The sequence below is a fragment of the Neolamprologus brichardi genome, chromosome 3, assembly GCF_056152115.1.
Source record: "Neolamprologus brichardi isolate AB-2024 chromosome 3, ASM5615211v1, whole genome shotgun sequence".
NCBI lineage: Eukaryota > Metazoa > Chordata > Actinopteri > Cichliformes > Cichlidae > Neolamprologus > Neolamprologus brichardi.
In genome coordinates, this window is record NC_142106.1 from 24,612,306 (window position 1) to 24,637,351 (window position 25,046).

The window sequence follows — 25,046 nt, forward strand, 5'->3', positions numbered from 1 at the left end:
TTTTCTATTGGACGTGATAGTTATCAAAACCAAACATGATAAATTTGGCAAGCGCAGGAGACACGACATGGAGGAGATTTGTCAATCAGGCTGCAGAATGCAATGCGCATTGTTGAAAGCTTCACAGTGCAATAAAAAAATCAGTTAAAAAGTGAAGCAGTGACGGATGAACAGCGGGACCACTGTGTGCTGTTTATTAATAAACAAAATATATTCCTATATGACAACATGCATAAAAGCAGAAAGGTATTTGTACGTCAGTGGGAAAATAGCGGGACAGCAGGCTGGGGTGCTCTTGTGCGGCTTCCCCAGGTCAGTCAAAAATTTAAAAAGAGAAATGAATGAACTTACCAGTTTGCCCGATTTCTTCACACACAAAAACTGACTCATAATTTTATTCGCGTGTCAGATGCGCCAGACGCGCTGCTTTGACGCGCGTTTGATACGTTTTCGTGACACAAATCTGCTTATGAATTTTCGCGGGACCTGCAATCGCGCGTCATCGCGCTTCTCCATTGACTTTACATGTAAACCTGATACTCTGGTCGCATCTATCGCGTTCAATGTGAACACACCATAAGAGCCGTTTCATTCGCGACCGACACATCACTACTTCCGTTGTGTTTTGAACGTGCTTCGGAGTTTTTACATGTTTTGGAGTTTGTATGTGCTTTGTCTCTAGCGGCTACCGTAAATATACTTTTATTTATTCACTCCACATAAAATGTAATAAATAAATAATATAATACAAAAAACAGCTATTTACATTTCAACTTTTAACTATTTACATTTTCAGCTTTTTCCTTTTAAACAAATTTAGAGTGAAACAACACAAAACACTGCAAACCACAAAACAATTAAGTATAAATTAAAATATGCAAAATAAAAAGAAGATGCACATTCTCTGTCATATAGGCCTGCATGAATAAACCTTCTGAATCCTTTATGATCCGCAACTGAAAATAGTTGTGGACCATTACTACATCATTCTAATGTGACGTTGTTGTCCCTGACACATCACTACTGGCTTTCCAGGAAGCAGCTGAACAATGAGGAAGTAAGTGGAGCTTGTTGTCGGTGTGTTTGAAGAAACTGTAAGTTTGCTTTGTTTCCTTTAACGGTTTGTCTTTAGAAACTTTACTGTTTCTTCAGCTCAAGTTTGATTTATTCACACAACTAACTCTGTGTGGTTTTTTTTTCCGGTCTCTCCTTTAAAGTCGGTGTGTAATGTTTTTCTGGCTAACATCAGCTGTGTAGGGCTGGACTGGCCATCGGGCATACCGGGCCGCTTGTGATTTTTCGATTTTATGGGCCGATGGGGTTTTATTTCTTTTCTTTTTTTTTAACGGTATAAATGAATGGTGGTGGATTGGCCAGTTGGTCATGATCGACTTTGGACTGGACCAATTACAGTCGGGGAGGTCGAACTTTAAAGTTGAGGTGAAAAGGAACGTGATTTGTCCCTATTACTACTTAAGCTAGAAAGTTGCTAATTCAATCATGAAACTGATCAATGATCAGCTGATCGTCTTTTCTCTCTGCGCCAGAAAGAGGAAACCAGGGGATGTCACGCTAAACAAGAACAACACGTTTAAGCTTGATCAGCTGTTGTTAGCATTTATTTAATATTACTTTCTAGTATCAGCTGATGTTTGCTGGAGCCACAGCTGTAAAGCTGCTGGTGTTCCAGATCTACTGGCGTTTAGATCAACTGGCGTTGGTCGATGTGTGGCAGACTTGCGTTTCAGGAGCTGCTACCGACAAACCAGCAAACAAAACGCCAAATGTGTCATCTGTGACACTTGTGAGGTTATCTCAAACACACTCCGTCAGTTTTGATGCTGTTTAACAACAAAATGCTTAAAAATGTGGCGAGTTTACCTGGTGATATCCTCATGCGCGACGCGATCGCGAAAACAGCAAACAATTAACACCACGCCGATGTTGTTCACGGGACAGCAAGAGTAAACGATCGGGAGACTCTTGTTGTCGTTATCGCCCCCCTCGCACGTTTTATTACTCCGATTTCAGCGTTTTTGATGCACAACTTAAGCGAGCAGTTTACTTTGTGTGCACTAACATGAACTCAAATCAACTAGCGCCACCTGTGGCCAAGTGCCACAGCCTACAGCCAGATCAACTTGTGACACACATCTGCAGCACGTTTGAATTCGTTTCATGCACAACACATTTGTACCTTTCAATTGTGTCTGTCTGTGCGTCATGCAAATAAACCTTTGAAATGAATGAAATGATATCATGTATGTATTATCAGCCTACATTTGCACAAAATACCAAATTATATACACAAAGTCATAAGAATCACCATATATATATATATATATATATATATATATATATATATATATATATATATATATATACACACACACAGCAGTGGCCATCTGAACATCCTACCTAAATAAATGCAAAAAATTGATCTGTGCTGTCTTTGCTTACTGATTGTTTTTAGTGTTAACAATCCACATTGCTGGCATTGCATCTTTCAACATGTTTGTGGGTAGATTTGGATGTACCGGGGGTAAGTGCAGCCACTCAGCCTTTACTCAATGTGATCATAGCAGTAGGTGCAGATGTGTGTCACAAGTTAATCTAGTAGTAGGCTATGGTACTTGGCCACAGGTGGCAGCAGTGGACTGACCTCCATTGGAGACTGCTCCAGCTGCTATGTGGTAGTGAGTAGATGGGTTCCAAATTGAGGATTATATGCAAGTTGTGGAGACTGTTTATTACTGATCACTGTGTAACTGCTGTACATTCAGCGTAACTGCCATCTCCTTACGGATCGTTATTAGATTGACCACACTTATACAGACTGTATATAACAACCAACTCTAAAATGTTCGTTTGCAGAGAAAAGACACACGCAGACTATGCTAACCACATGTGATGTTACAACACTGGTGAAATATTAGTGTGTCATATATTTGTTCACGACATTTTTCTTATGGGCAAAAGTATTGATATCATGATGAACAACGGTGGTGATTCTGGCAGTTACGCTGAATGTACAGCAGTTACACAGTGATCAGTAATAAACAGTCTCCACAACTTGCATATAATCCTCAATTTGGAACCCATCTACTCACTACCACATAGCAGCTGGAGCAGTCTCCAATGGAGGTCAGTCCACTGCTGCCACCTGTGGCCAAGTACCATAGCCTACTACTAGATTAACTTGTGACACACATCTGCACCTGCTGCTATGATCACATTGAGTAAAGGCTGAGTGGCTGCACTTACCCCCGGTACATCCAAATCTACCCACAAACATGTTGAAAGATGCAATGCCAGCAATGTGGATTGTTAACACTAAAAACAATCAGTAAGCAAAGACAGCACAGATCAATTTTTTGCATTTATTTAGGTAGGATGTTCAGATGGCCACTGCTGTGTGTGTGTGTGTGTGTATATATATATATATATATATATATATATATATATATATATATATATATATATATATATATGAATGATTGTGCACAACTGATGAGCTACCTTGCTGGATGTTTTTGGAAGAGGTCCAGTTAGATAGATTCCAATTAGCTCCCAGACATGTGACACCTGTCATTGATAAAAGAATCACATTTTTATAATGTACATTAGAACATTACTATTTTCTACTAAAATGTTACTGATATTAACCTTATTACACTGCAGTGGTTGCACAGCAGCCAAAGGTTTTTTACCATTTTTTGGCACTGGTCACAAGCCAGGACCTTAAACATATTATATGTTCTTATTTATATTATCCAACAATCACAATTAATTAAACAACATAATTACAAATATTCTATAAAAATACTCGATACATCATCCTGAAATCTGGGACAGGTCTTCAGGATAACTATGCATTCATTTTGTGCACTGTTGACATACTATACATTTGTTTTTATAAATGACAACTTTAAAAATACATACCCAATTCCCAATGTAAACTTAGATGCCATACCAGTAAAATCTGGAAGATATTGCATTTCGATTGTTGAGTACACCAGTGTGTCCACCAATAGGACTTGAATGAAACTCCTGAAATAGTCCCATGGCTTCTTCTTTTGTTCTTATCACTCTCCTGTTTCCTAACAAGAGCTCCCTGCCTAGATTTAAAACATGTAAATTAATTATAACATGTATTTAACCAATAATTACATCTAGATATTTATTTACATTAAAATACTGACCCTTCAGCCTGAATTTTGCGGCGTATCTCCTAAGGGTTTGCCTCTGGGACTTGTCATATTCTGATTGGTAGGACCCAGCAGAGAGAAAAATGAGCAGTTCCTTCTCTATAACTAAGGAGAAAATCAGACATTTTCAACATGGCTTCGGGATCCATCACTTTACTGTCAGATACACTCAATAACTTTCAACAGCTTCTGTTATCAAGTGAAAATAGCAAAGATTTCAGGGCTGGGCTAACATCCTAGTAACACCTCACACAGTCACAACTCATCAAAGCTTCTCATTATCATTAGGACACATTTAGGTCAATATCACTTCACATTTCTGTGTCGTCATCCATCAAATGTTGACACATAGTGGGTTTGTCATTCTCTCAGCTGACACTGAGATGAAGCAGGAAAGAAGGAGTTGATATTTGGACAGCACACATGATGGAAAGGAGGATTTCAGTTGATGTGCACATGAATGATTTGTGTTTTCTCTGCAGGTGAAGGTAGAAAGTGTTTGTGAGCTGATGTGGATGTAAATTGAGCAGCATGGATCAGTGTGAGGACAGAGAGGAGGGAGTCCCTCCCTCTAAAACTATTCTGTGTGGGGAATGTGAGAGCCAGACCAAATCTCAGAGGTGAGATGACCATCTCTAACTGTCCATGACTATTCTCCATGTCACAGCTCAGCACTTGCATCACTGCTCCATCATTATTCACAGGAACCAGCCTGGACCTCCATCCAGCTTTGTGTCCTTAAGGAGTAACACGTCTAAAGGTGGTCTCGTTGATTTTAAAGTGTCTGCTGCAGAGAGGTGAGCTGTCAATAACATGAACTGATGTCAGTTTGTCTGATTTAAATGATTTTGATGTTTACTGGTTTCTAAAATGCATCTCTGCAGGAGAGTAGTGTCTCAAAGGACAAACAGGCACAGGTGTAACTGTCATTTTATCTGCTTTTAACACACATTTGGACACAATTGGCTGTTTTTAACTATTTATTTTAATCACAGGTGCAAATTTAGAGCTCACACATCTGGATCCTAAACTATGATGGAAACAGCTGCTAGCAGTGGGTAGTTTGACTTTAGCCTAGTGGCTAAGCTAACAGAAACAAGCGTGCCAGCTGTGCTCTGTGAGGATGATACGCTGCTCTAGAAAGCAAACTAAGGTTTGCAGACCTTAAAGAGGACATCGCTCTGATCAGTGGAAGTTGTTTGCGCGTGCCACGTGATGCTGCAGGATTTGTTAACATTTCCATGATGGTGCATCTCCTCGTATAACTGCAAACACATGAACGGTCCTAACGGCAGCTATCACAGCCACAGAGGCAGACTGTTTCTCACTGTTGCATTCAGGGACATTTGTTTTCCTGAAAAAGCTGTACTCTAATCTAAGAGGACTGTTACTGACAGGAAACAGCTGCATTATCTGCAGTCTGTGTGATCAGAGCTGCTTCAGTGACTTTCATCAGATAATTTATCATTGAATAAAGCATGTTTGTGCCTGCAGCGGTCAGAGGTCACAGTCTGCAGGATCCAGCTGTCTGTCTGTGAGGAGTGACCTGTCCAAAGATGAACCTCCATACTTCAGTGATGAACCTGGACCAACGAGGTCAGAGAACTGTGATGAGCTCCTTTAGATGTTTGTGTTTTCCTGGATAAATACGAGCTGAAAAATGCTCAGATTTTTACAAAGAAAACAGTGAAACAAAAAGATAAAAATGCCAGACTTGGTCATTTGCTGTTTCAGGACAGTGATGCTCATATCTGTGGGGAAAGTGTGTACTGAGTGGGTTCATGTTTGTCTTTAAAGAGCAGAGCTGCTCTGTCTCTGATTCTCATGTCTTTGTGTCTGATCTGTTAAACAGTCTGAGAGGTCACAAACAGACCCAGGGTAACGTGTAAGCAGCTAAAGCCCGAATCATACTGGGTGGTGTTAATGAGACCTCCATCAGGAGAACACTAAACAACAGTGGTGTGGATGTAGTGGATAAATCCCAGGATACTGATGCTCAGACTTAATCACATGGAACAAAAACAGATTTTATCTTCAGATTGTGACCTTTAGACTAGACGTTACATTTGTTTAGTGATTTCAATAGAGATTAAATGTGTGTGTGTGTGTGTGTGTGAATCGATGACTAACGAACCAAATTTCAATTGTATTATTAGTATGACGGTAAAACTTTCACAAATTCATTAAATATGCAAAGTTTGTTTTAGAAAAAAATCAGAGGCGTCGGATGATTTGTGACAAAATGACACAACAGGTATTTCTCACATGTCCTACACTAATCTACCCAGTTTGTAAAGCTGTTGTTATAGTGGTGGAGGGCAGACCTGGGATAATGTTCTGGTCTTTGAGCAATGAACTGCTTGTAGAGGTGGTTGATGGTATATCAGTTTTACCTCCCACTGAGTTAATTTGTTCAATTTAATGAAGTCTGAGCTTCTGCAACATCATCCATCAGCACTGAAAGATGCCTGATATTTTCACAATCTGAGAGTTTAAAACATGACAAACTTGATTCAGATGAAGTTACCTGAGCAGAAACTACTGGATCTTTATCTTGTGCTTGAACTGATTCTTCATGGTTCCTCCACAGAGTGGACCAGGAGAGCTCAGAGGTTCCCAGTGGTCAGTCTGCCCAGCAGCATCAAACACACCTGGACTCCATATTTATGGTCTGTACATGTACAACAACTACTTTTACATCTATTGTGTTCACAGTCCTCTCCATGCTGCTCTTTGTAGACCAGTGGATTGTAAGTGTGTCCAACATGGATCTGATGTTTGGCTCCATGATTTCAGTCTGATTGGCTCATTCATAAAATATTCTGTTCCAGCTGCTGGAGGACAACATCATCACTTTTGTGAAGAACGAGCTGAAGAAGATCCAGAAGGTTCTGAGTCCAGATTACCCAGAGTGCTTAGCAAGTCGAAAGAGCAACAGCAGAGAGGCATTTGTGAAGATCACACTGAAGTTCCTGAGGAAAATGAAGCAGGAGGAGCTGGCTGACCGTCTGCAGAGCAGTAAGAGGATTTCTCTAAAGATTTAAGCTGCTGGATAAATGAAACATTTACTAATGTCTTAAGAGACAGAGCAACGTGTTTTAAAGATTATTGTTTTTGGAATTAAGTGTGTATTTTCATTTTCAAATGATATTCTACATATTTCTTCTCATTCAGAACTTCAAGCTGTAGTTTGTCATCGTAATCTTAAATCTGCTCTGAAGGAGAAGTTCCAGTGTGTGTTTGAGGGGATCGCTAAAGCAGGAAACCCAACCCTTCTGAATCAGATCTACACAGAGCTTTACATCACAGAGGGAGGGACTGCAGAGGTCAATGATGAACATGAGGTTAGACAGATTGAAATAGCATCCAGGAAACCAGACAGACCAGAAACAATAATCCGACGAGAAGACATCTTTAAAGCCTCACCTGGAAGAGATGAACCAATCAGAACAGTGCTGACAAAGGGAGTGGCTGGCATTGGGAAAACGGTATTAACACAGAAATACACCCTCGACTGGGCTGAAGACAAAGCCAACCAGGACATCCAGTTCATATTTCCATTCACTTTCAGAGAGCTGAATGTGCTGAGAGAGGAAAGGTTCAGCTTGGTGGAACTTGTTCATTACTTCTTTACTGAAACCAAAAAAGCAGGAATCTGCAGCTTTGAAGACTTCCAGGTTGTGTTCATCTTTGATGGTCTGGATGAGTGTCGACTTCCTCTGGACTTCCACAAAACTGCAATCCTAACTGACCCTAGAAAGTCCACCTCAGTAGATGTGCTGCTGGTAAACCTCATCAGGGGGAAACTGCTTCCCTCTGCTCACCTCTGGATAACCACACGACCTGCAGCAGCTAATCAGATCCCTCCTAGGTGTGTTGAAATGGTGACAGAGGTCAGAGGGTTCACTGACCCACAGAAGAAGAAATACTTCAGGAAGAGATTCAGAGATAAGGAGCAGGCCAGCACGATCATCTCCCACATCAAGACATCACGGAGCCTCCACATCATGTGCCACATCCCAGTCTTTTGCTGGATTACTGCTACAGTTCTGGAGGATGTGCTGAATACCAAAGAGGGAGTACAGCTGCCCAAGACCCTGACTGAGATGTACAGCCACTTCCTGGTGGTTCAGGCCAAAGTGAAGAAGGTCAAGTATGATGGAGGAGCTGAGACAGATCCACACTGGAGTCCAGAGAGCAGGAACATGATGGAGTCTCTAGGGAAACTGGCTTTTGATCAGCTGATGAAAGGAAACGTGATCTTCTATGAATCAGACCTGACAGAGTGTGGCATTGATATCAGAGCAGCCTCAGTGTACTCAGGAGTGTTTACACAGCTCTTTAAAGAGGAGAGAGGACTGTACCAGGACAAGGTGTTCTGCTTCATCCATCTGAGTGTTCAGGAGTTTCTGGCTGCTCTTCATGTTCATCTGACCTTCATCAACTCTGGACTTAATCTGATGGAAGACCAACAAACAACCTCCAAGAAATCTGAAACAGAAACAGAGAAATACTTCTACCAGAGTGCTGTGAACAAGGCCTTACAGAGTCCAAATGGACACCTGGACTTGTTCCTGCGCTTCCTCCTGGGTCTTTCACTGCAGACCAATCAGACTCTCCTACGAGGCCTGCTGACACAGACAGGAAGTAGCTCACAGACTAATCAACAAACAGTCCAGTACATCAAGAAGAAGCTCAGTAAGAATCGGAATCTGTCTGCAGAGAAAAGCATCAATCTGTTCCACTGTCTGAATGAACTGAATGATCGTTCTCTAGTGGAGGAGATCCAACAGTCCCTGAGATCAGGAAGTCTCTCCGAAGATGAACTGTCTCCTGCTGAGTGGTCGGCTCTGGTCTTCATCTTACTGTCATCAGAAAAAGATCTGGATGTGTTTGACTTAAAGAAATACTCACCTTCGGAGGAGGCTCTTCTGAGGCTGCTGCCAGTGTTCAAAACCTCCAACAAAGCTCTGTAAGTACATTTGTACTCATGTTTTACTTCAAACATCCAACTGTGTCAGTAACTTATTTCACCAGGCTTTCTGTCTTTGTATGAATTTGTATCCTAAAGTTTGGGATTACTCCTATACAACTGTAACCTCTTTGATGGCTCAAGAACTCTGTGTACTCGAAACGCTGAGTCTACCATAAACTATGATCATCAGTGCTGCTGTTGTGTTATCAGTCTTTGTTTAAAAACTGCCAAATGTTGTAATACCTTATATTCACATGCATGCTTTTAGATACATGTCTACTGCAGGTCTATTTTTGGTCACAAATATATTGTTTTTTCCCCTGACTTATAGCTATTCTCATCATTGTCTTCAAATTAACTCACACACTGACTGCTGCTATAGCTTAACTGGCTGAGCAGGTGACCGATGTACTGAAGGTTAGAGTTGTGACTCCAGGGCCTGGGTTTGAATCTTCTTTTCATCATCCTTCACAACTCATCCACCAGGTGTCACAAACTACAGCACAACAGCAAATACAAAGCATGTCTTACTGGATGGCTGCAACAACCAGAGTTTTACCTACCTTTGGTCTTTCTTGACAGCATGAGTGTAATATTTATTGAACAGAGTCGTCTTCTGTGATGTTTGCTGCTTTGAATGTCCGTGCTGTCCACAGATATATTTCAGTATCAGGCTCTAAACTATGCAAATGAATCAGAGAAGATTACATTTCCAAACATGACTCAGAAATTATGTTTATACTAGATTTACAGTTTATGTTAATGTCCTCTGAATTACGAGGTGGAGGAGGTGAAGCTTACAAGGAGTAAGTGCTGATAGAAGGACAGCTGTGTTTTAATGAAGCTATTTAGTCAACCAGTAATTGTATTGCATGGTGGCATTTTAAAAATTCATTTGACTGATTTAATTAATTTGTTTGTTTTACAGACTAAGTGGCTGTAACCTCTCAGAGAGAAGCTGTGATGCTCTGTCCTCAGTTCTCAGCTCCATGTCCTCTTTTCTGAAAGAGCTGGACCTGACTAACAATGACCTGCAGGATTCAGGCATGAAGTTTCTGTCTGCTGCGCTACAGAGTTCACATTGTACACTGGAAACTCTCAGGTCAGGATCCAAACGTTCCCACTGCTTATCATTTAAGGTCTGAATGATATTAAACAATAAACAACCAAGCTTTGTAGAATTAGCGAGTGACCTTTGACCGGGGTGGCTGTAGCTCAGGTGGTAGAGCAGGTCAGCTACAATCCAGAATGTTGCTCTCCGATGCACTGTGAATGTGCATGAAGCACTAAAACAGCTTAGATAATGTTCTTTTGTGAATGGGTGTGATTGGGTGAATGAACGAGTTGTATAAAGTGCTTTGAGTGCTCAAATGGAGTATAAAAGAGCTATATAAGAACCAGTCCTTTCACCTTTTATTTATCTTTGGAGGGCTTATGAGGTTCTTAATTACTGTCTGAAAGTTTTTACAGTCACATATTTTGTAAAAGAGAAGTATTGTTCGGTTCATGTTTTCTGTGGCATGTTTTGTTTGACACACCAATGAGCAGGCTATTTGTTCCATCCATCCATCTTCTTCCACTTATCCGGGGCTGGGTCAGACGGGCAGCAGCCTAAGCAGAGAAGCCCAGACCTCCCTCTCCCCAGCCGCCTCCTCTAGCTTGTCTGGGGCAACGCCACTAAACGCCAGGGGAACGCGGTAAACCAGCAAAAAACTAGAGGAGCCGGGCTACGTAAAAAGTGTAGGGGGGTGTGTTTGCGGTCACGTCTAGCGGGTGTGTGGGCGGGAGCGTTACACAGTTGCTCCACCTCAAGTCACTACTGCGCAGACTCTGGCTCAAAAGATGCAAGATGGCAGCCTCCACAAGCGGGGTATTTTGGCTTTATTTTTACACAATGGGAGGAGGTGGTGTCGCGTTGTCCATCTTTTATACAGTCATTGGTTCTGTCTTTTAAAAATTAAGATGGATTATACAGTTTTGTAAACTGCCCTCTAGTGGCTGCTTTGTAATATTTTTTTGGTTACTTTAGAAAAAAGAAAAATCCAAGATGGCTCACTGTGATGCTGAAGTATTATTGTTTTAAGCTCATATGAACCTTAAATTGTTGTAGTTTTGGATGACATTTGTCCATCAGTATGAATGATGATAAAATCATAATTTTATTTGTTTTGCTTAATGATAATTTTTATGATTAAGATGAATGTTTTATCTTGTTAGCTTGCAATAAGCGTGTAACAAGCTAGTTTGCAATGTTGGTTAGCTAACACAATATTTCGTATGCTTTCAGTTTTACGATGGTCAAAGAGAGAGCCACGGTGAGAGGCCGGTCTTTAAAAAATGAGCACAGAAAGGAAAATAAGTCTGGATATTGAATCATCGTTATCTCACTGTCTAGCTGGTGAAAACGTGGAAACTCAGGGCAAGGACAGCAAACTGTCAGTCTGGACTTTTCTTTATTTCCATTAGCTGTAAGTGAGATTTCAGAGCAATCAGAGACTGTGGGTCTGTGTATGAAGTATAATTCATGTGCAGTTGTTGAAATTGTAGAATGAGAAATAGCAGTTTTGGGCTATTTCCTGCTTGTGCTGATGAAAATGTTTATTGACGTGTGAATTCATTCTTCAACGCTCGATTCTGCCTAAACAACGTGAAAACTTTGCTTTTCTTATTTTTGTGTAACACAATTTAATGCACTGAAGAACAATGAAAACGGGAAACAGAGACAGCTAGCCTTCAAATTAAAAGCTGCTCCTTCTGAAACGTGTTGGTGGTAAAATTTAAGAAGAGCTGAAGCACATAAATAATCTACGTGCCTAAATATTAAACACAGTTGAGGCCAGTGTTGTTAGTCCAGGTCAGAAGATGACTTATTGGAATGAAAATGAGCTTGTAGTTTGTCTGCTTTAATAATGTGACTGAAAAAAGGTGATGGACTTCAAATATCTCCATTTCTTTCCAACTTCACCTTTAAAAGACATGGGGTTCCTGGAATGAAAAAACATGACTTTTTCATGTTTTTTATGATAAATGTACAACTTTAATGTAAAAAATTCAGAGCTTTTTTCTCTTGTTTTTTAAAGTTGCTTTCTGTTGGCTTCAGCTGTTTGGAGTTTCCATTTTCTAAACTTCTACATTCTGAACCTTCTTCAGCTCTGAAAAGATTATGAAACTGCATGATTTCAAGCACACACTTTGTCTAATAAACTTACATCTTTCATTCTTTATACAGATTGGGGAGCTGTGGTTTGTCAGAGATCAGCTGTGATTATCTGGCAGCAGCACTGACGTCCAACCCCTCCCATCTGAGAGAGCTGGACCTGAACTCCAACAACCTGCAGGATTCAGGAGTGAAACAGCTGTGTGGTTTTCTGGAGAGTTCAGGATGTGGACTCAAAACTCTGAGGTCAGTCACCATGTTTTAGTTGTGCTGAGATGAATATGATGTGAAAGTTGTGCTGACACTAAACTGCAGACACAAGGCTGATATTATACTGATCCACACTGAGGATCTTCATTGTAAAGTCTGTTTACTTCTTCTCTGGTTTAGTCCATTGATTGTAGCAGAACAATGTTCACATTTCAAACAGTGATACTCAGCGTATGGCCCGTGGCCCACACGCGGCCTGCCGACGTTTCCTAATTCAGATAGAGGGTACCCCGATTAACTGTGTACCATTCTTCCTCACAGTTCTAAGTATCAGACACAACAATGAATAATCCACAGCTGACTCTCTTTAGAAAGTCAAAGGTCACGACATCTCCAAAATCCACCTGTGACACACGTTTCCATCAGTGTGATTGATTCGAGTCAAATAATGATTGATAGCTGATCAGCGTGCGACACAGTAAATGTTTGCAGTGCCGGAAACTTCCAATCTAACAGCAACACTGTCCACAGTGTCAGAGTTACAAAGATGGAGATCATAGATTTTATTCTGAGCTGATGGTAAATCTGTGATGTCACTGCCGTCCCCATCCTGATATATTGATGACTGATAAAAGCTGTAAAAGCTTCATGTTTAGCAAAATAATGTTTAACTGGGAATTCTGCTTTTGTGACAAGTTAAACTTGTGCAGATGAACACTCTCTTCTGAGTTTGCGTTCAGGTGACTGATACCCTCTCTGCTTTTACGATCAGCTTCAAACTTTCCTTTTTGATAAAGCTTATTGTTAGAGGTGGATCAGGTGATCCTGAGTTATGCTGCTATAGGCTCAGGCTGTTGCAGGACTTTCCATGATACTCTTCTTTCTTCTCCGCCCACCTCTTTTCACTACTGATGTTTTTATATGTCACTACTGCATGCTCTTAACTTTTGTCTTCTCTCTTCTTAGTTTGTGATTTGTTCTTGTCTCTCTGAGCTCATCTCTTCTCTTCCCCCTCACCCTGCAACCAGTCATTGTAGATGGTCGTACTGTAGCCTGTTTTCACTGGTAGGATCTTTCTATCAAAGGGAGTTCTTCCTTCCCACCATTACCAAGCACTGCTCACAGTGGATTGTCTGATGGTTGGGACTTTCTAATATTGTAGGAAGTTTCCTTACACTGTTAAATCAAATCAAATCAAATCACTTTTATTGTCACATCACATGTGCAGGTACACTGGTACAGTACATGTGAGTGAAATTCTTGTGTGCGAGCTTCACAACCAACAGAGGTGTGCAAAAAAAAAATACAATAACATAAAACAAGCAAAATATAAGGATGGCTAAATCTGAGAATTATATGAATAAATATATGTACAATATAAGAGTGTATGCATATTACTGAATGTGTATACTAAATATGTTTTTCTACGTGTGTGTGTATATATGTGTGTGTATACATATTTTACAAATTAAATAGAGTAAACAATAAAATAAAATATATAAAATATACAGAGGTTGGTAGTTGGATATTGTGTAAAACAAGTGGCATTTATATACAGTGTGGAGTGCATAATGTTGAAGTTCCAGTAGTGAAGGTGAGGTGTCTATGAAGTGTTCAGCAGTCTGATGGCCTGATGGAAAAAGCTTCCAAAAGCAGTCTGGTGGTTCGGGACCGGATGCTGCAGAACCTCCTTCCTGATGGAAGTAGTCTGAACAGTTTATGGCTGGGTTGACTGGAGTCCTTGATGATCCTCCCCGCTTTCCTCAGGCACCGCTTCCTGTAGATGTCCTGGAGGGAGGGAAGCTCACCTCCAATTATCCATTCAGAACAATGCACTACTCTCTGGAGAGCTTTGCGGTTGTAAGCGGTGCTGTTGCCATACCAGGGGGTGATGCATCCAGTGAGGATGCTCTCAATGGGACAGCAATAGAAGGTCCTGAGGATGCAGAGGTTCATGCCAAATCTTTTCAGTCTCCTGAGAAAGAAGATCCTCAGCCAGATGTACACCAAGGAAGTGGAAGCTGCTCACTCTCTCCACAGCAGCGCCGTTGATGGTGATGGGGATGTGTACTTCTCTGCACCTCCGGAAGTCCACTATCAACTCCTTTGTCTTTGCGACGTTGAGGGTGAGATGGTTGTCTTGACACCAGTGGGTCAGGGCACTGACCTCCTCCCTGTAGGCCGTCTCATCACCGTTGGTGATAAGACCCACCACTGTAGTGTCATCTGTAAACTTTACAATGATGTTGGAGTTGTTAGTGGCCGTGCAGTCATGGGTGTAGAGTGAGTACAGGAGAGGGCTCAGTACACACCCCTGTGGAGCACCAGTGTTCAGTGTGATGGGGGATGAGGTGATGCTGCCCAGTCTGATCACTTGGCGTCTGTCAGACAGGAAGCTAAGGATCCAGCTGCAGAGGGAGCTGCTCAGTCCTAGATCCTGCAGTTTCCTGTCTAGCTTCGAGGGAACGATGGTATTGAATGCTGAGCTGTAATCCACAAACAGCATTCTCACATACGTGTCTCTCTTCTCCAGGTGTGACAGGGCAGTATGTAGTGTCAGGGCTATGGCATCATCAGTGGACCTGTTGTGTGATAGAGAGAGGGAAAGGTTGAAGATGTGTGTAAACACTCCAGCCAGCTGAGCTGCGCATGACTTGAGGACGCGTCCGGGAATCCCGTCCGGACCAGTAGCTTTGCGTGTGTTCACCTTCCTGAAGCACTTTCGCACATCCTCCTCAGACACAGTGTGTGCACTGACGTCATCCGCGGTGCGCACACTGTCCAGTCTCATGGTGTTTGCTGTGTCGAATCTAGTGTAGAATACGTTTAAATCCTCACACAGAGAGGCCGTGGTCTGCAGTTTTCCCTCTAAAGTCTGCAATTGTGTTTAGTCCCTGCCACATACTCTGAGGGTTGTCAAACTGTTGCTCCACCTGTACTCACGTTTGGCTGCTTTGATCGTCTTCCGGAGTTGGTAATGTGCATGTTTGTAGTCCGATGTGTTCGCGCTGATTTGGGAAGGATTTAACTGTTCTGGATGGGACGACATCTTCCACGCGAGTACACTGAGTCTGTGTACTCATCAATGTCATTAGCTGCCACGTGAAACATTTCCCAGTCCGCGTGATCAAAACAGTCCCGCAGCGTAGACCTCGGTTGGTCCGACCAACGGTGCACCGCCCTCAGGGTTGGAGCTTCCTGTTTCAGCTTCTGCTTGTAGGCGGGTGGGAGCAGGATGGAGCGGTGATCTGATTGGCCAAATGGGGCGCGGGGGAGGGCTTTGTATGCATCCTGGAAAGAGGTGTAGCAGTGGTCAAGTAGCCGGTCTCCACGAGTGTTTAAATGGATGTGTTGGTGGAGTTTTGGTGAAACTTTCTTCAGGTTTCCTATGTTAAAGTCCCCGGTCGTGATAAACGCCGCCTCTGGGTGTGCGGTTTCCTCACTGCTGATCGCGCTGTACAGTTCCCTGAGTGCTCAGTCAGTGTCGGCTTGTGGGGGAATGTAAACAGCCGTAATAATCATTGCTGTGAATTCCCTCGGTAGCCAGAATGGCCAGCACTTAATCATCAGGTACTCCAGGTCCGGTGAGCAGAAGGATTTGACCGGGTGCACGTTCGCATAATCACACCAGCTGTTGTTGATCATGAAACACACACCACCGCCTCTGCTTTTACCAGTAAGATCCTGTGACCTGTCCGCGTGGTGCACAGAGAACCCCGGTAGTTGTATTGCGGAGTCCTGTACCTTGTCCGGCAAACAGTCACTTATAAATAAAGTTAAATTAAACTTAATGGACGTAAATGGATAATGTTATTGTATCTGACAAACAGAAAATCATTGTTCACAGATGGATTCATGTTTTGTGTGTCTGCAGTCTGTCAGGCTGTCTGATCACAGAGGAAGGCTGTACTTCTCTGGTCTCAGCTCTGAACTCCAAACCCTCCCATCTGAGAGAGCTGGACCTTAGCTACAATCATCCAGGAGACTCAGGAATGAAGCTGCTGTTGGCTGGATTGAAGGATCCACTGGACACTCTCAGGTATGAAGAGAATGTCTGATAGAGGAGGAAGAGTTGGAAACATTTCCTGTGTCCTTCACTCACTTCCTGTTTGTTTCCTGCAGATGAGACATGAACGATCACACATGGAGGAGTATTTTTAGGGACAGACACACTAGTCTAGTTGGATAGTACATGGATATTTATGTAGGGGGTCTCCAATGAGTCTGTTTGCAGGAACATTAATGATAACTGATAACACATATTGAGATTTTAATTAAAAGTAGACCTACAGTTAGGTCCATAAATATTTGGACAGAGACAACATTTTGTAATTTTGGTTACCACAGTGAATTTTAAAGGAAAAAACTCAAATGCAGTTGAAGTTTAAACTTTCAGCTTTAATTCAGTGGACTACATACACAGGAGCCTGACCCTGAAATGCTCTGTATGAAAGGTAAAATAATACTGAGGACAGGTGAAAGATGCAGAGGCAGGTGAGGAAGTGACAAAAGGAGCCTTTAGTGGCCAAAATACAACTCCATCAAACCGAAATCCAAAGCAGCACAGGAAGCATGAAAAAAACAATAAGAGCTGCTTGAATTCTCCAAATAGTGAGGAAAGGTGCTTCATTGCTTCCTTTATTTTTGTCGTGGCTGACTGAACGGACTCACGCGCAGACCGCTGACAGTATATTTACAAATTTTATTCGTTACACAAACACCAGGTGAATATTTACACGGTGAAGGGAGATTCACTTGGACTCCACAGAACGTTCCACAGGCAGTAATCCACAAAACGCTCCAGTAATCCACACACTCTCCACTGAGACGAACACACGGGGAAAAATCCAAGGGACATGAGGGCAGGCTTCGGGGAAATTATTATGGGTGGGAGCCCATAATGAGCTCCACCCAGGCATAGTGGAAAACAAAGGGAGAACAGAGAGGGGAGGGAGCGAGAGCAAGACAGAGCAGAGGCAAAAACAAAAACACACATGTAGCCACACAGGGAGAGCCAGGCAGACACGGTACCATGACAATTACCTCCTTTAGCAGAGGAGATACTACTGGAGCATCCTTTATGAAAGCAGGGGACATATATATTAGGGGTGCAACGATACACAAAATTCACGGTTCGGTTCGATACTTTGGTGTCACGGTTCGATATTTTTTCGATACAAAAAAATGTTCATTCCTTTTTAATTTGTCATTTATTAAAATTATAAATATATATTTTAGCTCAAAAGTACAGTTTTTAAATTTAATGTTGCTGAAACAACAAAATAAAAAAAAGAAATTTATCTGATCGAGAAATCACTCATCTTTGGAAAAGAGAGTTTATTACAGAGAAATGTCTCTTTCCAAAATAAAAGCTATACTATACGCTTCTTCTGGGCTATATTCTCAGCAGCATATTAAACATATCAGGTCCCCATAAGGAGAATCATGTGCTAACGGCTGTCTAAATGACTCGGGTAAAGTTTGTAGCATGCGTGCTTGTTGTTTTTGTCTGCTTCCACTTGTCTTTGCACTAGGATGATGTCGGAGTAAATGTGCAGTCATATTCATTGTGTTCCCACTAGTGCTGTCAGCGTAAATCTCGTTAAAATGACTTTAACGCCGTAACGCAGCAAATCTCCATTAACGAGCTACCGCGGATCACCCCGTGTGTGGGGCTGGACGGCGTCAACATGTTAACAAGCTAATTGCGCTAACGCACTAGTTCCCACCAATTGAGCATTGTGTGGCACATCCGACATACTGTTTTACTTTTGTCCACGACGCGCTTACCTTCAGGGTCATACGTCACATGAAAACCAAAATAGTTCCAAAGGCCAGATCTGAATGAGGGTGGGGGAGGTTCAATTTGCCATGTTACAAGGAAAGCTTAACTTCTGTCTCGCTAGCTTGCGCTGCGCTCAGTGGATCTGAACTCGACAGTGCAGCTTATGCGGAGAAGTCGAGCCACTGAGCGCTCAACACAGACAGCATCGTCAGAAGAAAAGTTGATAAAATAAATAAAAATATTTGTATTGTTTGATACATATGCGTACCGAACCGAAAGCACTGTATCGAACGGTTCAATATCGATACGAGTATTGTTGCACCCCTAATAGATACTGTTCCATAATTCATAGCTAGCAGGAAGTGTGGATTTGTTGTGGTGTGGAGGAAGAGGTTTGTGTTTGTCAGAGCGCAGGCTGAACTCCAGTGGAAGCAAAGCTGTCACAGTGGAGGTTTATTAGGTACGGTGAGAATCCAAAGATAGCAGTTTACTAGAGACAAAGTCATGAATGAGAGCAAAGTAAATGCAGTGCATCGGAGAATACTCACAGCCTTTCACTTCACTGCTTCCACATTTTGCCATGTCTTATTCCAAAATGGATTCAATTATTATTTTTACATCAAAATACTATGCACAATCGCTCATAATGACAGGTTGAAAAAATGTGCCTGAGATTTATTTATATATATATATATATATATATATACAGTGGGGCAAAAAAGTATTTAGTCAGCCACCGATTGTGCAAGTTCCCCCACTTAAAATGATGACAGAGGTCAGTAATTTGCACCAGAGGTACACTTCAACTGTGAGAGACAGAATGTGAAAAAAAAATCCATGAATTCACATGGTAGGATTTGTAAAGAATTTATTCGTAAATCAGGGTGGAAAATAAGTATTTGGTCACCTCAAACAAGGAAAATCCCTGGCTCTCACAGACCTGTAACGTCTTCTGTAAGAAGCTTTTCTGTCCCCCACTCGTTACCTGTATGAATGGCACCTGTTTGACCTCATCATCTGTATAAAAGACACCTGTCCACAGCCTCAACCAGTCAGACTCCAAACTCCGCCATGGCCAAGACCAAAGAGCTTTCGAAGGACACCAGGAAAAGAATTGTAGACCTGCACCAGACTGGGAAGAGTGAATCTACAATAGGCAAGCAGCTTGGTGTGAAAAAATCAACTGTGGGAGCAATCATCAGAAAATGGAAGACATACAAGACCACTGATAATCTCCCTCGATCTGGGGCTCCACGCAAGATCTCATCCCGTGGGGTCAAAATGATCATGAGAACGGTGAGCAAAGATCCCAGAACCACACGGGGGGACCTGGTGAATGACCTGCAGAGAGCTGGGACCAAAGTAACAAAGGTCACCATCAGTAACACACTACAACGGCAGGGAATCAAATCCCGCAGTGCCAGACGTGTTCCGCTGCTGAAGCCAGTGCATGTCCAGGCCCGTCTGAAGTTTGCCAGAGAGCACATGGATGATACAGCAGAGGATTGGGAGAATGTCATGTGGTCAGATGAAACCAAAGTAGAACTTTTTGGTATAAACTCAACTCGTCGTGTTTGGAGGAAGAAGAATACTGAGTTGCATCCCAAGAACACCATACCTACTGTGAAGCATGGGGGTGGAAACATCATGCTATGGGGCTGTTTTTCTGCCAAGGGGACAGGACGACTGATCCGTGTTAAGGACAGAATGAATGGGGCCAAGTATCGTGAGATTTTGAGCCAAAACCTCCTTCCATCAGTGAGAACTTTGAAGATGAAACGAGGCTGGGTCTTCCAACATGACAATGATCCAAAACACACCGCCCGGGCAACAAAGGAGTGGCTCCGTAAGAAGCATTTGAAAGTCCTGGAGTGGCCTAACCAGTCTCCAGACCTCAACCCCGTAGAAAATCTGTGGCGGGAGTTGAAAGTCCGTGTTGCTCAGCGACAGCCCCAAAACATCACTGCTCTTGAGAAGATCTGCATGGAGGAATGGGCCAAAATACCAGCTACTGTGTGTGCAAACCTGGTAAAGACCTATAGTAAACGTTTGACCTCTGTTATTGCCAACAAAGGTTATGTTACAAAGTATTGAGTTGTATTTTTGTTATTGACCAAATACTTATTTTCCACCCTGATTTACGAATAAATTCTTTACAAATCCTACCATGTGAATTCATGGATTTTTTTTTCACATTCTGTCTCTCACAGTTGAAGTGTACCTCTGGTGCAAATTACTGACCTCTGTCATCATTTTAAGTGGGGGAACTTGCACAATCGGTGGCTGACTAAATACTTTTTTGCCCCACTGTATATATATATATATATATATATATATATATATATATATATATATATATATATATAGGGAGAGAGAGAGATATATATATATATATATATAGGGAGAGAGAGAGATATATAGATATAGATAGATAGATCACACAGATAATATCACACAAGTATTTACAGCTGTGGCTCAGTAATTTGTTGAAGCAACATTGGCAGCAATTATAGCCTCAAGTCTGTTTGAGACAAAGAATCCATGTTTCTGTTTTTGCCTCTTTTTGAACTTTATTTTGAAAAATCCAGCATACAGAGTAGAGTAGGACATCCCATGAATATGGAAAGTTACTTAAAGACAAAAAACTGCCAAAACAGAGGTGGTAAAGAAAATCTGAGAGGTTTAAATGCGGCTGCATAAAGCCAGGATTAACACATTTGGGCGGAGGAAAAAGAGAGAATTAAAATAATAAATGAGAGAAAAACAACAATAAGTTATTATCATTACCAGTGTTGGGATCATTACACAAAAGAGTCATGGATTACACAGTAATTGTCCTTTTTCTTAAAATCCAGCACATTACTTAATTACTTGCCAAATAAATGAATTAATTGAACCACTTCACTGTAAAATCTAATTAGTTCCCCAAACTTAAAAAAATGATTCAAACTCGTTCCCTAAAAAAGAAACAAAGTAAAGCTTACTTAAGATATCTGTGTTAGGACAACTTATTAATTACAAGTATACAGTACTAAGAATAACATGATGTTTCTGAGGGCACAATACTAATTGTTTACTCACTGATAAAAATTTCAAGTTCTGCTAAATTAAAAAAAAAAAAAAGGTTTCTGGTGACTTCCTTTTTTTCTAACACATAAATCTATCCTTATAATAATGGATTGGATTTATATAGCGCTTTTCGAGGCACCCAAAGCGCTTTACAATGCCATTATTCATTCACTCTCACATTCACACACTGGTGCAGGCAAGCTACGGTTGTAGCCACAGCTGCCCTGGGGCAGACTGACAGAAGCGAGGCTGCCATATTGCGCCATCGGCCCCTCTGGCCAACACCAGTAGGCGGTAGGGTAAAGTGTCTTGCCCAAGGACACAACAACCAGGACAGAGAGCCCGGGGATTGAACCGGCGACCTTCCGGTTACAGATACGCTTCCCAACCCCCTTTGTTTTTGTGTATGGACACAAAAGCAACAACACAAAGCAGCACAAAGACTTCACAGTGATTCTACTGTAGAAAAGTGAGCAGGTAGAAATGGAGGCTCCAAGCCTGACTGCTCATCACTGCCTTTGTTGTCTGTTTAAAAATCAGCCTTGGGTTTCTGGACTCCAGTCAGCATCCACATAGCTATAACATTGCTCTGGATTCTGGCGTTGTCACTTTGTGTTAGCATGCCATCTGTGCACATGGTTGCAAAGAGCCAAAGTTGTGATAGCAGCATAATGCAGTTGTTTGTGTCCTGGATGTGGTGTGTATTTGTGCATTAAAAATCAAATGTATATCTCCACTATAAACCACTGCAGCATTTTCCTCCTGAGGGACACGAACTAAAAAAAACTGATTGTAGCTCAGTGTGGAGGAAGGAAAATGCCTGTTTTTGATTTTTCTTTTCTATCCACGCTGCGTCCAGACAACTGTAATGTAATTACAGCATTGAGTACAGTTACATGTTACATTACTGATTCCCAATGTGTGCGATATATTTGTCCAGTTTGGTGTTTATGCCTGCGGCCTACTATTTATATTTGATTCCTGCCCACTTGGAGTGAGCTCACCCATCATTTAGTTTTACATGTACAATCTCAATAAAGAGCTTTTCTAATTGATCCTATTCTAATGTCACTGACAACAGTTATGTGATGACAGTACTGTGTTACTTTGAAATGCATTATATCCAACACTAATTAGTATCATTATTATTACTACTACGCTCCTACCACCATTAATGACAACCAAGTTTTTTTATTTCATTAACACCATGCAGCTGAAACTGATTTAAAAACGCTCTGGTGCTTATTTTAGTCAGAAGTTGGACTGACTTGATGCCGTACTCTCATTAACAGTTTTTTATAGTAAAGGTCATGAATGAGAGCAAAGGCAGGGAGGTGTCCTTTCCAGCTAAACAGAAGAGGAATATAAAGATAATGAAGGTCACAGTTTGAATCAATCAATTTCATTCAATGCAGTGGTGTACTGACAGATCCAGGATCAGTCCAAATCATCAGCAGTTTGATCCACGTATGGATTAAAGTGTATTTGTGAAACTGTTGGACTGTTCCTTTATCAGTGTCCAACAGTATGTGTCTGAGAGCCATGCAATGTCCATGTGTGCATGCTGAAAGAGACAGTGCTGGTCTGACCCCCCCCCCCCCCCCCCCCTCCTCCTCCTCCTTTCAGAGTGGAGCCTGCTGGAGAACAATGGTTGACACCAGGTCTGAGGAAGTGTAAGTGTGTTTTTAATGTGATTCATGAAAAGAAAGCAGCACACATTCAACCATCTTCAAACTGTCACATCACTCACTCACATCTCTGATGTCAGGTGTCATCATCAAAGTGTCAATCAATGAACAGATGATGGATCAATAACTGCAACTGGATTGTGTTTGTTCTCTCCATCAGATTCCTGTCAACTCACAATCGACACAAACACAGTAAACAAAAGACTCAAACTGTCTGACAAAAACATGAAGGTGATGCGTGTGGAGAAGGTTCAGTCGTATCCTGATCATCCAGACAGATTTGATGTCCGTCCTCAGCTGCTGTGTAAAAATGGTCTGACTGGTCGCTGTTACTGGGAGGTCAAGTGGAGAGGAAATGTTTACATATCAGTGAGTTACAGAAGAATCAGAAGGAAAGGAGACAGTGATGACTGTGTGTTTGGATACAATGATCAGTCCTGGAGTCTGTGGTGCTCAGATGTTCTTGGTTACTCTGTCTGGCACAATAACAGAAAAACATCTATATCCTCCTCCTCTGTCTCTAACAGAGTAGCAGTGTATGTGGACTGTCTTGCTGGCACTCTGTCCTTCTACAGAGTCTCCTCTGACACTCTGATCCACCTCCACACCTTCAACACCACTTCCACTCAAACTCTTTATCCTGGATTTAGTATCTGGTCTCCTGTTTCCTCAGTGTGTCTGTGCTGAGTTGAGTGTAAAGAGTGTCCTCCTGTTAGAGAAACACTCTGACTGTTGAACAGATAGTTCAGTCTGTACATGTCTGTTTCTTTCACTCAGAAACACGTTTTCAGATTCACGGATTCGATCAGTTGATGTTTTAAACTGATTGAATCCTCTTCAGATGGGTGATAATGCACGTGGCTTATCTAATAAACAGCAGACGCTGTATTGATTATTTGAAACTAGTCTTGTCTTAATTGTGCACCTTTTGTATTTCATGTTAGAAAAATTGCTTTGAATCTTCAAAGACAAAAAATATAAAAGGTCAAGACAATCCCTAATTTCAAATAAAGAAAGAACTGCACCAGCTTTGGTTGAGTCACTTCCAAAAAACCTCTTAAATGGCATCTACTGTCTGGAAATGTTTGTAAACTTCCCTTGCCATCTATCCCCAAAGGTTCTCAATTATATTTAAAGCAGGGGAACATGCAGGTTGGTCCAAAAGAGTGATGTTATTCTCCTGGAAGAAGTCCCTTGTCATGCAGGCATTATGTACTTTAGCTCTGTCCTGTTGAAAAACCCAGTCGTTACCACACAGATGAGGGCTCTAAGTTATGAGGGATGCTCTGCAATGTCTGGACATAGCCAGCAGCTGTTTGATGCCCCTGCACCTCCTGAAGCTCCGTTGTTCCACTGAAGGAAAACACATCCAAACCATTATAGTGTCCCCTTCACTGCGAAAAATTGAAAATTTAATTGTTTTATGAAAATTAAGTAAAGGTCACATTAAAATGTGAAAATTGATCTGTTAAATTAACTTTTTGTTTTGTTTTTTGCTTTAGAAACCTGGAATTACAGCTACTTTGCTAAAAATTTTTAAGTGAAAATGTGCTACATTTGACATTTATTACATTTATTTGGTGCATATTGTTGAAAAATGTCAGTTTCTTATTCACTGGCTAGTGACTGGCTATGTAGTGATGGGTTTTATGTAGGAGTGACACTGCTTTCTATGTCCAACCTTTCATTCGATACATCTTTAAATGCTATTTCATGTAATCAAGTTTGGGGGGTTTTATTAGCTGCCTTTTTTGGTAAACAACTTCTTTATTTTAATTTTGTGCTATTTATTGATAAGGGTTTTTCTGTGTTACTGGAAGGTCTTTACCTTAAATTATCAAGTGCCTTGAGGTGACTGCAATTTTGCACAACAGAAAATAAAAGTTGAACATGTACCTTACAGAGGACTGCCTGAAGACACGATCACATCTGGGTAAAAGTGAAGACAACCCAA

The 25,046-nt window shown here is 41.5% G+C and overlaps 1 protein-coding gene across 2 annotated transcripts; it reads left to right on the forward strand.

Moving 5' to 3' along the window:
- The first annotated feature begins 1,037 nt into the window (after positions 1 to 1,037).
- Positions 1,038 to 24,450, forward strand: LOC102788307 (protein NLRC3-like). 2 transcript variants are annotated; one of them, XM_087839247.1, is made up of 12 exons: positions 1,038 to 1,057; positions 4,691 to 4,828; positions 4,913 to 5,005; positions 5,703 to 5,804; positions 6,799 to 6,877; positions 7,040 to 7,226; positions 7,383 to 9,180; positions 10,112 to 10,285; positions 12,413 to 12,586; positions 16,425 to 16,589; positions 23,031 to 23,077; positions 23,253 to 24,450. In XM_087839247.1, exons 2-12 carry the CDS (start codon positions 4,740 to 4,742, stop codon positions 23,777 to 23,779), a joined length of 3,435 nt encoding a protein of 1,144 aa, XP_087695373.1. In that variant the 5' UTR covers positions 1,038 to 1,057; positions 4,691 to 4,739; the 3' UTR covers positions 23,780 to 24,450. The 2 variants fall into 2 exon arrangements, with proteins under 2 accessions (XP_087695373.1, XP_087695372.1); XM_087839246.1 differs by having other exon boundaries at positions 1,051 to 1,094.
- The last annotated feature ends 596 nt before the right edge of the window (positions 24,451 to 25,046 follow it).